This window comes from Heloderma suspectum, chromosome 5 (assembly GCF_057233095.1).
Source record: "Heloderma suspectum isolate Gila_16-S chromosome 5, 16-S_ref, whole genome shotgun sequence".
Taxonomy (NCBI): Eukaryota; Metazoa; Chordata; class Lepidosauria; order Squamata; family Helodermatidae; genus Heloderma; species Heloderma suspectum.
In genome coordinates this window covers 71,372,502-71,390,911 of record NC_139462.1, presented here as the reverse complement: position 1 = coordinate 71,390,911, position 18,410 = coordinate 71,372,502, and the positions used below count along the sequence as shown (strand labels likewise).

The window sequence follows — 18,410 nt, the reverse complement described above, 5'->3', positions numbered from 1 at the left end:
ATGAAAGGAGCTATCCTATGGTAGGGATGGAGGAGAATTTCTCCCCGAAACTTCGGGGGGCCGAGCGCCAACGTGTTTGGCCCCCCAAACAAGTTTCGGGGAGAAATTCTCCGCACCCCCCCACACCCCGCACCCCCCCCCGGGACGGGACTTACCTTTGGCGAATGTCCCTCCCGGCAGCAGGTCCGGCTGGCGGTTCGGCGGGTCTTCGTCAGGGGCGGGGGCGGCAGCCAATCTTTCGACCGGCTGCCGCCGCCACCATTGCAATAAAAGAAAAAGAAAAAATGCCCCCGTGATAGGCTACGTGACGATAACATAGCCTATCACGGCTAGATCTGCAAAGTCAGCCATGATAGGCTACGTAAATCGTTACGTAGCCTATCACGGGTGACTTAAAAAAAAAAAAAGCGCGTACGGATAATGGCAGCCCCCATAGGGAGCCGCCATTCCCGTTCCTTATTTGGTCGCTGTAGTCTACGTAAATGTTTACATAGACTACGGAGAAAATAAGAGAAACGCTATTTGCGTTGCCCTTATTTTCGCTGTAGTCTACATAAAGATTTACGTAGACTACAGCGACCAAATAAGGAACACGAATGGCGGCTCCCTATGGGGGCCGCCATTTGCGTACGCGCTTTTTTTTTTTTTTAAGTCACCCGTGATAGGCTACATGGCGATTTACATAGCCTATCACGGCTGACTTTGCAAATTTAGCCGTGATAGGCTACGTTAATCGTCACGTAGCCTATCACGGGGGCGTTTTTTTTTTAACTGTTTAGTTCGCGGCTGGGCGAGGCGGGAAGCCTCCTCCCCGGCCTGAATTTCGGCCGGGCAAGGCGGGAAGCCTCCCCCCCGGCCTGAACTTCACGAGGGGAGCAACAAAGCGCCTCCCCCCCACCGTGGGAAATCTTCAAGGACAGGTAAGTGACTTTCATCCACCCCTATCCTATGGCCACTAGTCAGCGGCTAGATGGCCATAGGATATGTCAGTTTCTGGGAACCGACCTTCCCCCCCCACACACTGCCTCGCAGGCAGCTTGGAACAGCACCACACTCACGCTTGGAAGAGGAGCACGGAGCAGTGAAAACAAGGTGTTCTGGGGGGTGTTCCAGGGTAGGGAAGGTGGAAATGCCAGTACAACACCTCCAACGTGTTGTCCAGCAGCCACTTCCCCCACTCCACCTTTGGATAACAGAAATCGGCTGTCTAGCCTCAAATGCAGGGCAGCTGAAGCACAGAGGGGACAATCCCCTCCATGCTTCTCCTGCCCTGTATTGGATATGTGGTCACCTCCGAGTTTGGAGGCGGCCACCTATCCCTGCCATTATTCTCTTAAAAACCAAGAAATTCATTATTATTTGCAGAATTTTTTACTAAGAAAATCTACTTCTGCAAAGGGACTCACTTTCTTCACAGTTTTGCTGTATTTTATTGATGCGATCACCCCTCATTTGCATATATATTAGTTGGAGAATAATCAGACCCTATTCTGTTTTTAATCTTTATCAAACAGGGAGAAAAATTCCATGTGACCAGATGGGAATTTTAATCTTCTTAATTTTAAAATCATTTTAAGTTCAAATTGCTTTACAAAATGTATTTTGACTCACTTTAGCTCATTTCTGCCCATACCATTATGAGAAGCACAGGTTGGAATCTAACCATGTCATTCAGTAATCTTACTGTTAAAATTTGTGAGTGTCATCTCATAACTCCAACTCTAAGGAGATAAGGAACTTCATGCAGAAGAAGGTGGTCTCTAATGACTGACACACTTATTGAACAGTACCTTGAAAAATATGAGTCCTGCTGCATCAGACCAAAGGCTGGTCCATCGTGGTGGAGCCCACAGTGGCCAACCAGATGCCTATGGGAAGCCCACAAGTGAAGCAGGTCATAAAAGCAATAGATCTCTCCCACTATTGTTCTCCAGGAACTGGTACAGGCTGCCTTTGATCCTAAAGCCATATAATAATCTTGGCTACTAGCCAGGATAACCTTTATTTAATGGAAAATAATCAATGTTCTTGGGCCAATGCCCAAAGGTTTTTCAGTTGCCTCCACAACAGCTTCAAGTGGCCATCAAGGACATTTGATGTTGCTGGTGAAGCATGAAAGTGGGAGTGGGAGTACCCAAGAAACAAAAACAGATGGAACAAAGAGACATTAAGTAGTGAAGCAACATAGGAAGTTGCCTTGTACTGAGTTCAACTAGCCCGATATTGTTAACACTGACTTCAGCGGCTCTCCAGGGTTTCAGACAGGAATTTTTCCAGCCCTACCTGGAGATGCTGGGGATTGAACCTGGGACCTTCTGAATGCAAAGAACACGATCTGTCACTGAGCCACAGTCTTCAGCAGAAATGAGAAAGAGCAGGAATGAGAAGGCAGAAGATGGAGGACACTCTTGACCTGGGAGACAACAGGATCTTGGGAAGAACTAACTATGCCTTCCATGATTACAGACCTTTCAGTTTTTCCCATACAAGTAAAAGGAGACAGATCTGCAAACAGAAGAACAAGAGATAGGTTCGACACACCTAGAGCCATCATACATGTTTTATGACCCCATCTGTGGCCACAGTTAAAAGTCAGGTTTGAGAACTACTGCTGTGTTGATAGGGGGAGTATTCAAGTAAGGGCACAAGCATGAGTTGAAGTAACTAGTGCATGTGTACAATGGGGTCTGAGAGTGATAAATCAAGGCACCATTTAGCTAAATAGAGGTCATGTGGATATGCCTAAGTCACATTTAAGTGGGACTATTCCCTCTTTTCATCTCAGAAGTGTTGGGCTCTGTATTTGTGCAAGGTCATACAACTTATATTTTGCTGTTTTTGCAGATCTCAGGTCAACATTGTACTGAAATAAAATTGTATTGGATATACAGTTGGTTAATGCAGCAAAGAATATTGCCACTACTCTATTAGTTTCATATTTTATCAGGGTTTGTTTTGGTTTTTTTTACAAAAAAAAATTAGTAAGAAGGAGAGGTTGCAGATAAATGCAGGCTAGCATGGTCCATCAGACTTAATAGGACTAACTTCACCAGTTCCGTGGAAGGGTTTTTTGCCTATCCTGTGCAACTGCAGTGTATATACTTTACAGATAACTGTATAATGGCATGCCAAGCCAATATTACAAAACATTCTAGCACCATATTAAAAAGCTTGCAATATTAGCATATTATTCAACCCTATTATCTTAACAATCTGTAAACTGCAGGATTTGGAGATAAACCAAGTGGAGAACTAGGCTAGCAGCTTGGCTTCCTGTGGTTTTTATTACACACACTTTCTAAGGGAAAGAGGAGGAGGAGAAGAATCCTTTCCTCAAGAATCAGAGACAGAATATGAATGGAGGCCTTACAATAACCTTTTATCTTTCTATATTGTCATATAGAGCAAAAGGAAAGAGAAATGAAAAACACAAACATTAAAAATAAAAGGCAGCAATAACACCCAAAAGAAAAGAAAAAAAGCTTTTGATGATGACCCATGAACACAACATATCCACTTACCTCTCCCTAACAATAAGGAACCACATTGGCATTAAAAGTGAGTTAAAGTGAAGTCACCTTGTTTTCCACAAAAACTCACATTTAAAGAAAAGCCTAGTTTTCTGTTTGAAGTTGTTTCTGTTTCTAGGTGTGCCACACAATATTTTACATTCCCTTCTATTTTAGGCATCCCTCTATTGCAAGAAAGCCTTCTCATTGTGCAATGTGGCCTGATGTTGATCATGCAGGGGGCGGGGGGTTCCTCTGTAGAATCTTGTGAATAATATACCAGAGTACAACCATATTTTGATTCAGTTGTCATCTCGCAGATAAAATAAGCAGAGAGTGGTTACAATCAGATGTCCTGTCACAAATATGTACAATCAGTTTGATGTAAAGTGTAACTTTCCTTGTTTTGGACTGACTATTAGTATGTTTACTCTGAAATAAGTCCATTTTATTTCAGTGGAACTTACCTCCTAGCTTGCTTTAGTAAGTGTACTTAGTATTATAGCCTTATCCTGCAGTCCTGTACCTGGAACTGCATGGTATACCTGGAAGCAAGCTCCACTGAACTCAGTGGGACTTACTTCTGAATAAACTTCTATTAGATTTGGGCTCTAAATTGTTGTTGTTGTTCAATCGTTCAGTCATGTCCGACTCTTCGTGACCCCATGGACCATAGCACGCCAGGCCTTCCTGTCCTGCGCTCTCTCCCAGAGCGTAGTCAAGTCCATATTCATTGTGGGCTCTAAATTACTTATGTGAAAAACGGAGCTTTGATTATTGTTTTCTTCTCTCTTCTGCTGTATAGTTCAGGCAATCATTTAAAATGAGCCAATGAACTTTTGACTCAACACCAAGTAAATGTAGACAAAACATCCTAGTTTTCCTCTGAAAATGGCCAAATGTTTACTGGAGGTTAAGAAACTAGAAGGCAATCTTTGTTTTTTCAACTATTATTGAGTGCTTAAATCTTAGGATATATAGGAAAAAATAGCATAACTAGCTGCTTTCTTGAGCTATTGTGAGAAACCCTCACATAATCAAATCCTGTAGTTTAAAAAGTGATATACAAACCTAGCACGCAAGTTGAATAAACATTAATTTTAGCAATGTTCTTCAATTTGTCTACAGTTCTTTGCACTACATTGAGTTCTGAGGTGAAAGTGTGTAATCATGTGAAAGTCACTGGCTCGCTAGGGAAGAAAGAGATGCTGGTGGAATTGGTCTTTGGCACTATGGCCACGGGCTTCCTTTTATTACAGAGCACTGGAAATGGGAACAAGAAACAGCAGTTTCATTTATTTTTAAAGTGAATGTCTAGCCCTAAGCACACAGTCTTGAACATGTCTTTAAAATGTCAATATAATCCCCGTACCCGGCTTTGAAAATGGATTTTTGCTAAAACCGCAGGTTATTGATGGTCTCTTGTCAATGCTGCTCAAGATAGGCCTTTGCAGTCTTAAAAAGTCTTGGTCACCTACTGATGTACATTTGGAAAAAATGTGGATCGCTATGGCACTCTGTTCAACTTTATTTCTGCTAGGACACTTCCATGCAATTATCTGTATGTTTGTGGCCAAGATGGAATTATTTATACTCTCCTTAAGTGTGCTAGCATGGAAAACTCTGTAGATTTCAGTGTAGCCATTACCCTATTCAAATGACTACTCCAAGAGGCTTTATTTTACAACCAAATGCAACCAGTGCTGTTCACTTATGTAAATGGCCACTGTAAGTAGGGATGTCAGAGAATTCCGCCATGGATCTCGGTGAGGCCGAATGCGAGTGCATCTGGCCCCCTGAAATGTGTGGCGCAATGGCCTGCCCCCCCTGCCCCCCCCCACGGATCCTCCCCGGGACGAGACTTACCTGGGGCAGCGGCGGCTCCAGCGGCGGCTGGTCTTCCGACCGGCTGCCGCCACCACCATTTGTCTTGTAAAAAAAAATAAAATCAAAAAATGACGTGATAGGGTACGTAAAGATTTACATAGCCTATCATGGCTGGGTTAAAAAACACACACAAAAAACCACATACGCAAATGGCGGTGGCTATGGCCGCCGCCATTTGCATTCCTTATTTTTGGCCGTCTTAGTCTACGTAAATATTTACGTAGACTATGACGGCGAAAATAAAGGGGAATGCAAATAGCGTAGCAGGTGCTATTTGCGTCCCTTTTTGATTCGCCATTTTAGCCTACGTAAATATTTATGTAGGCTAAAACAGTGAATCAAAAAGGGACGCAAATAGCGCCCGCTACGCTATTTGCATTCCCCTTTATTTTCGCCGTCATAGTCTACGTAAATATTTACGTAGATTAAGACGGCCAAAAAGAAGGAATGCAAATGGCGGCAGCTGTAGCCGCCGCCATTTGTGTACGTGGTTCCCCCCCCCCAGACCCTCCACGCCCGGAAATCCGGCTGCAGACAGCTGTGGGCTGGGCTGGGCCTGGCCGGCTGCTCCACGGAGCTGCCACGGAGCACAGCCGGCCATGGAGGATTCCAGGGGGGAGGAACAGATCGCCTCCCCCCTGTCGAGGATTCCAGGGGGGAGGGACGGAATGCCTCCCCCCGCACCATCAACATAATCCGCGGAAAGGTAAGTGACTTTCGTACCTCCCTACCTGTAAGGTAGACATGGTAGGGAAACACCAGGAATCTATCCTTAATCACCTTGAGATAGTTTTTAAAAGTTGCTGAAAGAATGTCATGAGTTAATTAGAGATTCCAGAGTTATGTTAAAGAATTGACCCAGTGGAACAGGAAGTTCCTGGGACTTAAAAGCAAAGCAAAACATGAGACACAGCAGAGTTAATGTTAGCTTGTCCAGGCCAAGGCAAACTTAAAGACAGTTCGCATGTGGTGGGGTAGAAGGAAAACAAAGATAGTTAAAGCTCAGAGGGCTGCTGATTCCTGTTCTGAAGAGCAATGATTAATGCTTTGAAAAGGCTTTATGAATAATAATATATTTGAAGTTGCCAATAAGTTCCACTTGCAATCAATTTGGCTGTTTCAGAATGCTACTGGAAAAAGGGATGAGATGGAAAGATAAAAACCTCCAGCTCCTTCATACTCTTATCCCTTTTGCCTTGGAGAGGGTGCTACTTTAGCCCCAGCAGCACAGGTGTTTCCTTGCTGGAGATAAAATAGCAGCATTAGGATGCATTGACTAATGGTTACTTATTCTGTTAGCCCTGAAGCCTTTCCCTACACATTTTTTTTCAGATAAAAAATAAGAAATTTCTTGACTTTTCAAACTAAGAGGAGACAGATGCATTGTCTCTCTTAATTTCCTAGCAATTTTACAGTGTCTTACCTCCCTATGTCTTCAAATCTTGTTTTTAATTGGTTATCTTGACAAAAATAAATTATTAGCTCTGTTTTGCTGCTTTTGCATCAGGCCTGATCAAAGGTCCTGATTCCAGCTTACCTCCACAAATTAGCTTACTTTACATCTCAATGGTTGCCTTCTAACCTTGAGCATAATATATTCTACTACTTTTTAATGTCTCGTTTTGCTTTGTAACAATATGCATTTAGTCCACTGTATTCTGGAGTCCAAACGGCCACATCAGTTTTTCAAGGAAGGTCCAATCATTTCATCTGCTCTGGATCTACTCCAGTTCAATCTATAGCATTCTAATCAATGTGCCCATTTGAGCTTCGCTGTACATTTTTTCTACTAACCCTGAACATGGCTCCTGTTTCAATAATGATGTATTTCACTTCTGCTTCCACATGACATTCAGTTCAAAAACTATTGCTTCAGCACTTTATGTGTTGAAGATCACTCAATCTTTCCCTTATGGGATGCAACTAACAATAAGAGAAGTACAACTAAGTATTAGGCACATAAAGCCAGGGAGCGGGAAATAAGGTTTATGTCAGGTTGGGTGGACAGGACACAAATAAAGCAGGTTTGCTTTCTTTCAAGGATGGAGGTATTATCTCATAACTACAGCAGGCATTCTATTTTATAACAAATAGAATAGAAATTATATTTGCATCAGCCATAAGCCAATGCAATTAATACATCATATTACTTGCAATGGCTACACACCATAGCATCTGATTGTTACATTGTTCTGTGTTTTAGCAGTCAAATAGTTTGGCATATTGGTACCAGCACCAATATAATGCCAAAAAAAAATGGGGCTGGGGTATGTGGAGTCCTTACTGGCAAGGGAAATGAATTTACTGGCAAGGGAAATGAATAGATACTTTAGTTGTGATGGCATGACCCACAATTTCCTTCACGGGACCAAGCTATTAGCTTACTCAAATTGTATAGTTAAAACAGTAATGGTGTGTCATTTTTCAAAGGACTATGCTACAAGTAAATATCAAGGTTTATTAGAACTCCATGAACACACTGGTACACACATTAACTTTTTTGTAAGACACCCATTAATGTGTACAAACTATATGACAAAAGCCATCACTTTTTTTAGTTTGCCCATCCATGATCCATGTCAGCAGCAGCCATCTGCTGATGTTGATGGAGAAACTCATTGCATTCCACCAAGGAGATGGAAATTCACCATGAGAAAGCCAGTGAGACATGGAAAAAAGGTGTGCACAGTAGCTACATAATTGATATTTATTTATTTATTTATTTATTTATTTAATCTATGTTTATGCCACCCTTCATCTTAAAATGCCATGCCCACTGATAGTGCTATATAAGTAAGAAATGATAATATTTGGCATATCATGTTCACAATGTTATGCCAAAGCATTATTCATAAAGATTCCCAAAATGCCCGAAACCTGCCTGGGGAATCTCAAGCTGGATATATAATTTACCAAAATAGGATGTTGAAAATACACCAAATGGTAATATATATATGAGAGAGATCAGCTCTTGTAATAATTAACACATGTTTAGTCACTTGGTCCATATCCAGAATAAAACTTCTATGAGTTTGAAGTGCACAGATTTCCAAATGAAAGCATTTGGGAAATGGAAGTCATAATTGCCATATTGCTACCCATTTGAATCCTCTACTAGCAGACCAAGAGCTAGACTACAATAATCATTTAGTGGAGGGTTAGCTTTTTATTTACCCTAGTATAAGTAAGTGTGACCCCAGTTTGGATCAGGACCACTGCACACTAAAAAGGGAGCATTAAAACTTCTCCCAGACACACACACCATTTCCCCCCAAATTATCTCCCCCCATGCATGTATGCTGGGGTGTTAAAAAAAAGAAGGATGTCTCCAATGGCATCAATTGGTTTTTTTTTTTAACTTTTTAGCTGCCTCATATGCATAGAGTTGGGGGAAGGTGTAATCCTCTAAGGGAGCAATTCTATCTAGATAGATGGCAGCCCCTGAACTTGGAGGTGACTGCCTATCCAAAGCAGGGCAGGAGAAGCATGGAGAGGATCGTTCCCTCCGCACGTCTCCTGCCCTGCTTTTTCGGCTAGACTGTCTAGCCGCAGGAGGACGGAGCATGGAAGGAGGCTGCTGTATGACACATAGGATGAGTCGTACAGGCAGATACACTCTCCCCACCCCAGAACGCCCGCAGCCACACCCCTTTCCAGCTGCTCTGTGATCCTCTTGCGAGCACGGAGGATGGGGCTGTTCTGCACTGCCTCCAAGGCAGCACAGAAGTGGGGGGAGGTCGGTTCCTGGAAAACAACATATCCTATGGCCATCTGGCCACTCTCTAGCAGCCATAGGATTGTTCCCTAAGGAAATGAATTATCAGTCTCCAAAATGCCTGTCTGAAATGCACCAGAGGCTGGGGGAGGGAGGGTGGAAGGACGCAAATCTGATTGGAGCACTGATGTTAGGAAAGGGTGTCTTAGCCCATTTCTATCAGGCAGGGTGGGTTTTTTTACCAACATCCCCCCCCACACACACAGTTTCTTTCCCACCCACAGGGTCAGAAAATAGTTAGAAGGGGAAATTTTAACGAAAAGAAATGGCTGAGATGAAAAGGTTTATATATTTAACATATTTTTACCCAACTCAGAAAAGGCTCCCAGAGGAGCTCACCAAGATCAGTAATAAGACAGTCCCTATTCTCGGGCTTGCAATCAAACAGACATGACACAAAAGGAAAGGAAATTAGGAAGAAGGAGAAGAAAAAAAGCAAACTCAGGTACTAGTTCCTACCTGCAAAGTTCTTATAATACCAAGCTGCAATGGAAGCAGCTCAAGGATAGGAGGTGCCAGACGTTGCTGACAGAGTGGGACTAATTCCCATGTCACCCTTGCTTCAGACAGATGGAAGGGCTGCTTCCAGGTGACAGCTGAGGGAGGGAGGAACCTGATTGAGCTAGTATTTCAGCAAAGCTGATGGAGTGGACTTCACTTCCCATCTCTCCCTCTGCTGCAGCCTGATGGAGTGGCTGCTTCCAGGTGATGGATAATGAAGGAAAGAGTCTGATGGAGATGACCTTTCAATAAGGTTAACAGAGCAGCCATTCTTCCCATCTCTTCCTCGGCTGCAGCCTGCAAGTTAAGTGCCTTGTATTCCTCCTCTTCACCAGTGCTCCAGTCAGAATCCCCTGGGTGCATTTCAGTAAAACCAAAACAAAAAAGGCAAGCCTTCAAGAGACTAATGTATTTCCTGGTGACATTTAGAGTGTTTCTATATGAGGCTTTTATTGCAGGCTCATGATTGGTCACTCACAGAAGTTTGTGGGTCCCTTCATCATTAACCCCCAGGGCATCTCCCATGCTTTCTGACATTTAACCCAGGTTTTAAAAGATCAGAGAGATAACCCAATAAGGAACGTTATTCCATTATATCAGCAGTCGGTACACAGTTCCGCTATACAACAGTGTCATCTAGTGGCTGTATAATGAAATATGTAGAACTTGCTGACAAATGAAGTCTCCAAATCAAAGCATGTGTGTGCCCGTGTAAAGGAACCAATCTTAATCCCACAAAGAATCAGGAAACAAAAGCCTAGTGTGGAGAAGCCCTTAGTTAGACTTGGCTTTTAGCTGCTGGCAGTGAATCCTCCATTCCCTGCTCACAAATCTGAAAGTAAGACTAGGTTCATGCTTTGGTAACATCAGTACCCAAGGATGACATATCTTCAGTTGGCTGGTGCCACTCCATGACATGTTATTCAATCCAACATTTGATTGTCCTCTGGGCAGGCCACCATTGTATACTTAGATTACCATTACAATTGTATTTTTGTTAGATTTTTAGCAGGCAAAATGGAGACTCAACCAATTAACTGCCATGTTCCCAATTTTGACACATAGTTCAATGTATTGCAATACCCACAGCCTGCCATCTTTCTACCTATTTTTGATTAAAACAAAACACATAAGAGTTGAAACCCCATATTTTGCTCTTTTGAACGGTGAAAGAAGGACCAATATACACTAGGACAAAACTCACATTGGTGATTCCAAGCCAGCTTTTGTGCATGAGATTGTTGTGCAGAGGAGGCATGAGGGTTAGAAGTCCCATAAATATTAATCGGGGATTAATGAACAGTGGGAGGCCTCTGCATATCAATCTGCACGAAAAGGAAGTTTGCATTGAACATGGCACTCCTTACATATAAATCATGGCACTCTGATATATCACTTGTTGTTCTACTAGAGGCATACTCATAAAACAGGCTTATACTACATACGCCACAGGCATAATTTTATGGCACAATTATGAGTGACTGCAAGAAATTTCCCGCAATCTTTAAAAATTAAATGCTTTATGAAAAGGTGCCAGATTAATGGATCTGAAAATTTAATGTCTACTGCCTGAAGCATGGACAGCTTCAGACAGACGTTCTGGAAGAACCAAGCAAGTATAACCTGCTTTGACTGCAACAGAGCTCTGTTAACAGTAAAGGATGGGTAATCCTCTGCCAGTTCAATCACTGACTGGCTGCACTGTTTAAGATTGCCCATGAAGGGTACAATTTAGATTCACCTTTGTGTGGTGGACTCTGAAGGACTAAGAATCAATATGTATCTTATAGGGTACTGAAATGACAGCCAGAGGCAAGAAATTTTGCTCACTAATGATGTAGCTCATATGCTAAAGTTCTCTTTCTAGGACAAGTTATACAACCTCTTGCTAGTTCCTACTCTATCAACACAGCACAGATGTTTCTTTAGCTAGTTGTTGGGTTAAAATGTAAGCATCAGCAGCTGCACTGTTTTTAATTGACTTTTAGTTTAGGGATACTCAATTCGCAATTTCTGTGAAAATTCCCATGGCTTCAAAATAGACCATTATAAAAATAAACAAACAGCTTTCAGGAATGCAGTGCTCTAAGAAGAGACTGTTTTACATTAAGGGAAAGGCTTAAATGTGTACATTTCAAAACATTTGCAAAAAAAAAATACATGTATTTGAAAAAAAACTGGCACAAAAATCATTTATTCCTTGGAAAAATTGCATACATTTGCAAAAGTGCACACAAAATGTGCACATTTTAAAAAAATGCATATAAAATGCATATTTTCCCCTCCAAAATTGTGTACAAATATCCATATAAATGTCTGTACAGATGAGAAAAATTAAAAAATCTGATGGGGAAATGAGACAGAACAAACTTCAACATGAAAAAAGAAAAAGTCCATGTGCAGTGTAGCTTGTCAGAATTTCCCGTCCCTATTCAGAGGAGTTAAGCGCTCTGATAATCCATTGGTTTAAAATCTATTTAGTGACCACCACACATAATCTTGTAACTAAGCATTAAGAGAAATGTCACCTCTTGTCTTCATCACTGTGTTAGCACTGTCAGCCTGTCTTGGGTTGTGCAGGAAATAGGGATGGATGAGAAATTAGTTCGGTTTGCACTTTCCCAATTTTTCAATTCACAAATCAAAGAAATACATACAAGAGGGGAAAGTGCACACAAATACATCTGCATTTGAGGGGAGGGTGCATTAAAAATGCATTATATTAGGGGAAATCACTTGCAAAACATGCCGATATTAGGGAAACACATACAAATGTGTATATTAGGGGAAAATGTGCATGAAAATACATACACATTTTCATGCAGATGTTTGGGGTGAAAGCGTAAACTTATGTGGAAATTGGATGAAACAAACCCAGAACACAATCCTATGGCTCCTAGATGGCATCTGAGGGGAATGAGGAAGCTGTGGATTTCCCCCTTCCAAGGCCAAAGACAGAGCTATGACCTCAGAGGGAAAAATCTGAGCAGAAATTTCCCACCCCTCTAAAGTCCTCCTGGCCACTGCAAAAAGCTCTGCAGCGCAGCAGCTCCCTTTCCCATGTTATAAGCTCTAGCTTCAAGAAGGAGAAGAAAAGGGAGGGACAGGGGTATGCCGGTTGATGGAGAGGGGAGAGACCATAGTTCTGCCCATCTCACCCCCTGTTTCTGCCCCTGGCAGCATGACTCAGCTAGATGGGCTCAGAGCCCTGTTCAGTGTAAAATAGTGCCAAAGAGGATGGAGAGACTAAAAGGCCTCTGTCATTCTTTCTGCCCTGCCCACAAAAGGCTGGTAGGGCATAGGATGATCAGAGAGCTCTGAACTCAAAGGCTTCCATCATTCAGACTTCAGTCTTGCAGGACTGTGTCCTTAATGTTGGAAACATGAGAAACTGGACAGAATCAAACTTGACAGATTCTTCCGTCCCCAAGGTCAAATAACCACACAAACTACTCCAGTCTCTCATTGGCTGTAGTGAATTAAGATATTGTTGCAGTCCATTGTATTAGGACTCTATGACATAATGCATAGAACCATGATGTATGTTTCATTGGCCAGCTTTATCTTTTGTTTGCAAATTCACCCTGTGAATTGAATTTCCAGCATACTTTATTAATTTTTTCCCCAGCATTCAACTAAGTATTTTATTTTTGCAATGGAGCAAAAAGAATTCCTGCAGTCAGGGTCATAAATAGAAATAAAGATATTTAAAATCTCAGAATGTACCTAACCTTACTCAGGCAATGTATTCCAATTTTCTATTCCAGCTTGACTGTTAGCCCTATTTGCTGTTAATCCTACTTAACCCACTGGCACTATTTGTCAGGCTTTCCAGATATGTTATCAACAAACAGCAAGAAAAGCTGACACTGAGGAACAAAAGGGTCAGGTGGGAAATCTGACTCTTATATATGTGCAGCTAAGAAAAAGGCTGTGGGTTCCACTTGTCTTGCAGTCAAATGTAACATTGCTCTTCTATAGCTATGGAAAAGATCAAAGGTATCATGTGTATAGTAAGGCATTTTTAAATAACCATCCCCTGTTGCTTTAGGAAATAATATGAATACTACTGAGTTAAAGCTGGTAAACAATTCTGTTATTTATTATTTAAAGGCGGCAGACACAATCCAGTCAGCTGCCATTGGAGTGGCTTTTCACAGGATTCCCATAGAGATTTTTAACAGCTCTCCCTTACCAGCCTTCATCTGGAGTCTAGATTCTGGATGCTTGTAATGTCTAATACCCTGCAATGTGTCTGACCATGAATTGCAATGGGAGACCAGTGTGAGCCTTCCGTAGTAACATCCAGCGACCTTGCTCTATTCATGCTCTGATGTATCGTACCCCATGTTATATTAAGTTTGCATAGTTAATTTTTGTGCTGTGCCAAAAATTTCAATTCTTCAATTTTCAGCATTGGGGGGGGAGAGAGAGAGAATGAAAACTCTGGTAAAAGAGGCTGGGAGAGGGGAGAATTTCAGAGAATTTCCTCCTTGGGGCGGTGGACAAGGTTTCCACATATCTTTTTAAGTATTGGCAATTCTTGAGGGGTCTACTTCCTTTAAATAAACAACAACAACAACACCCTCTGCACTTGCAGAAGCCCAGGACTCTTCTCTAGCCCAGCAGTTCTTTCTGAACTCCCAGGAGACCATGTGACCTCTCCCTCTCCGAAAGGCATTCAGGAAGAACTCCCAGCTGGAAAAGAGTCCTGGGCTCCTGCAAGTGCAGGGGGTGTTGTTGTGTGTGTGTGTGTGTGTGTGTGTTTTAAATGATAATAGAAAGATGGCCCTTCAAGAATCGCCTAAACTTTTGAAAGGTATGTGGAAACCCTGTCCCCCTCCCCGAGGAGAAAATTCTCTGAAATTCTCCCTCTCCCTGTGAAAGAGGCACAAAAAACAATGCCTCTTTTGCCGGGAGAAAAAGTTCCCAAAAATAGGAGGCAGGATTTGGCACAGCACTAGTTAATTTCCTAGAGCAACTGACTTATTGTTATGCATAACATAAAGGTAGTTTGAAAATGTAGCAAATGAGACCTTAATAGCTGGAAGATATAATCCTAAATCCTTCTGGTATTCATTTCATCTGAATTAAAATGAGGATTGGACTAATGATCTAAACAGCAATGAACATTGGATTGATATGATGTTCATAGAAAAAAAATGAGAGAATTAAATGAAGTGAACTAAAATATATGAGATGTACTGCATAGTCACTTTGAAGCTGTTTATTCTTTCTAGTTTAAAAGCAGTTATTTTCTTTTACATAAACATAATCTCACTGGAGTTACACACATTCAGAATACTGTACAGTTTCCCCCTATTTGCATGGCAAAATATGTACCAATTAAACTTGGTATGTGGCATTAAAATATTTTGTTCTACTTAAATTGAATCATAATTGCATAGGAGTTCTATCAGCAGCTTGATAAGAAGAATGTGTGACTTAATTCTGGTTTACATGCTCAAGTTAATCACTTGATATTGCAACAGCCAATCATAACTTGCATGTATATATAATATAGGTCATCAAAGATAAAACATCACAGACAGAACATTTTCCTTAACACATTGGTTTTCAATGGAAATAGTTCACACATTCAGTTTCCTGCCATCAAGTGTACAGTAATATGGTGTAATCCGGTGAATACATGCATTTCAGAATCAGGCTTCAGGTATGCAGGAGTGCATATTTACAGTACATGTAAATGTGCAGACCTTTAAGTAATTGTTGCACTCTATTGTATACATTATATACTATGGACATCTTTCTTTGATATTGTTTTTTGTCTTTTGTTTCTTCTAGGTTTGGATTTATTCTTCACAAAGATGAGCCTGTGCTCCAGAAAATTGATCTTGAAACCATGTCATACATCAAGACAATTAGTTTAAAGGATTACAATTGTGTTCCAAAGACTCTGGCTTACACACACCTTGGAGGATATTACTTCCTTAGCTGTAAACCTGACACTACTGGAGCTGTTCCACCACAGCTTATAGTGGACAGTGTTACCGATTCTGTTATTGGATATAATGGTGATGTAACAGGAACTCCATATATCTCTCCAGATGGTCATTATCTAGTCAGCATTGATGATGTGAAAGGTCTCATGAGGGTCCAGACCATTACAGTTAGAGGAGAAATACAGGATGCTTTCGACATTCACACCAACTTGCACATATCTGATCTGGCTTTTCAAGCATCATTTACTGAGGCCCATCAATATAATGCCTTTGGTAGCTCTAGCACACAAACTGATGTGCTCTTTGTAGAATTGTCCTCTGGCAAAGTGAAAATGGTCAAGAGTCTTAAGGAACCTCTTAGGCCAGATGAATGGCCTTGGAACAGCAAGAACCGGTTAATTGAGGGCAGTGGGCTCTTCGGTCAGTACCTGATGACACCTTCCAAGGAATCCTTGTTTATTCTAGATGGACGACTGAACAAGCTGAATTGTGAAATCACTGAAGTTGAGAGAGGAAACACAGTAATTTGGGTTGGAGAAGCATAAAGAACCATATTAGATAACAGCCGAGTGAATAGTTTTACAGTACATTGCACTTAACTTCATTCTCTAAATTGTCACTGTTTTCTAAAAAAAAGAAAAAAATGTTAGACCCTTCTGTACATGTTTTGTGGTTGATTGAGATGCAATTTTGGTGACATAAAAGATGCTGAAATTGTGAGTAAACATTCTATGTACTATTTATGACAGCCTTAGGGCAAATTGGCTATCTGGTAAAAATATTAAGTTTATGATAAGTACCCTCAATACATGAGGAAATGATGCCACATTTTAAAATGAAATATTTTTTAAAAAACAAAAAAAATCATATTGACTTAATCAGATTCATTGAACCGTTAGGTTATGTATAACTTCTGATTTCTTAAATGGAAACATCCTGCCCTGTCCTGTCCACTATTTAATCTTTTTGTGCCTTGAAGGGAAATGTCTCATAAGGAAAGAGAAGCCTAGGAAACATGTAATTGTATTCCCATTGTGGCTACAGGCTTTTCTTTTTCCTTGAAAAGAAGCTTTTGATATCTCGAGTTTTTCATCTCCATCAGGTTGTAAAGCATGGTTTTAAGACAAAGGGAAAAAAAGTATATTTGCAACATCTTGTGTTATCATTTTTTTTATTCCTACTATTGAGGATATTATTTTTGTTGCCGGTTTTAGTTCAAATTCTGTTAACTTCTCATGGAACTTTGACCCCCTTTTTTGTAGCAGAATTAGGTGATTGGTTATCTTCCCACCTGTAAAAGAGTTGCATCAAAAGGGACTTTCAGTTCTACTAAAAAGAAATGTCATACGTATCTGCTTAGGAGAAAACATGTTTTGTCAAACCAATACCAAGCTTCACTTATGCTGGCAAGAAAACTGTTATTTTTTAAAAACAGCAATTTCTTACTAGAATGGCATTTTTAAAGAATCTGTATAACAATGGAACATACACCACAATCGTACACATGTCTAGTCAGAAGTGAGTCCCACTGAATTCACTGGCATTATTCCAAGTGAGTATAGGGTTACAGCCTTTCAAGGGTGGAAATTAATAGCACAATCCTATAAATGCTTACTCAGAAGTAAGTCCAATTGAGTTTAATCCTCCTTACTCCCAAGGGTATGTAGAACTGCAGCCTTCTGCCATGTTCCAAAGCCCCTTAAAAGAAGTAAAACCTATTGAAATCAATGGGACTAGCCTCTTAGTGAATGTGTCTAGGGTTACTTTGATAGATACTAGAGCCACTATGTGTACTTTGTTTGTCAAATACCTGCTTTTCCTCAATACTTTTGATAAAACTCAGTAAATTTTTCTATCCCTCTCCTGCCATTAGATTACTATTGCAAGCTGCTGTCTTTCTATATTTTTTCTTTTAATTTCATGAATTATTTCTCTAGTTTTGCTTGTACATCTATATAGGAATAATGACGATTCTAAAATTTAGAATCATTGTAGCCACTAGAATGAGAGAAAAAAAAATATCTGCACTCAAGAAAGTTAGCAGTAAATAGTTTTCTTCAGATTTTCAGTAATGACATAGGTGGGTTTTATTATTGTTAGATTTTTAAAAACTGGGTTTCTTTAACTGAAACAGGCTATTAAACTTGACCTCTGTTTATTCAATGCAGTCAAAAATATTACTCTAATTTTACTCCAATGTGTAAAGCTGCTTAGAAATTTGAAATTTTCTAGCATTGTATTTTCTTGTGTGTTATTAGCATCCTGCTCTGTGATACAATAGAATTCTCTTTAGCTTAAGGAAACTGGCAGATAGACTTAATTGAATAAAAGAATTGACTTCTAGCTACTGAATCCTTTTAACAATTTTTCCCCATTGTGAGCAAAACCACCACGACCACTGTGTAAACTGTCTGTTACTCAATGATTTACCAGTAGTCCATTTCTTCTACATTTTTCTTCTCTATTTTATGCCATGTGGATGTTCTGTATGTAGAAAATGCTTGATAAAAGGAGAATAAACCCCTCACATTTTAAACGTTCTTGATGTCAGTTGATATGCCATGGAAGATACATTACTGCAATAACCAGAGATAATTTTAATGAAAATTTTTGAGGGGAAAAAGAATCAAGGGACAAGGGTGAGGGGTGAGTGGGAAGGTTCACCATCTTTTCAACTATCTTAGTATCAATCATCTCTTATTTTAAGAATTGGGTTACTAACTTACTTGTATATGGGGATACTGTGCACATAATTTATCTTGATTTCAGCAACAC

The 18,410-nt window shown here is 40.6% G+C and overlaps 1 protein-coding gene across 1 annotated transcript in view; it reads left to right on the top strand.

Annotated features, from left to right (window-relative positions):
* The window catches only part of FSTL5 (follistatin like 5), a 683,196-nt gene extending 665,034 nt beyond the window's left edge, over nucleotides 1-18,162 (top strand). The window contains exon 16 of the mRNA XM_084856378.1: nucleotides 15,478-18,162. Coding sequence (XP_084712504.1) covers nucleotides 15,478-16,180 — 703 coding nt within the window. The 3' untranslated portion in view covers nucleotides 16,181-18,162. The remainder of the gene's footprint in view (nucleotides 1-15,477) is intronic.
* Nucleotides 18,163-18,410: the final 248 nt, after the last annotated feature.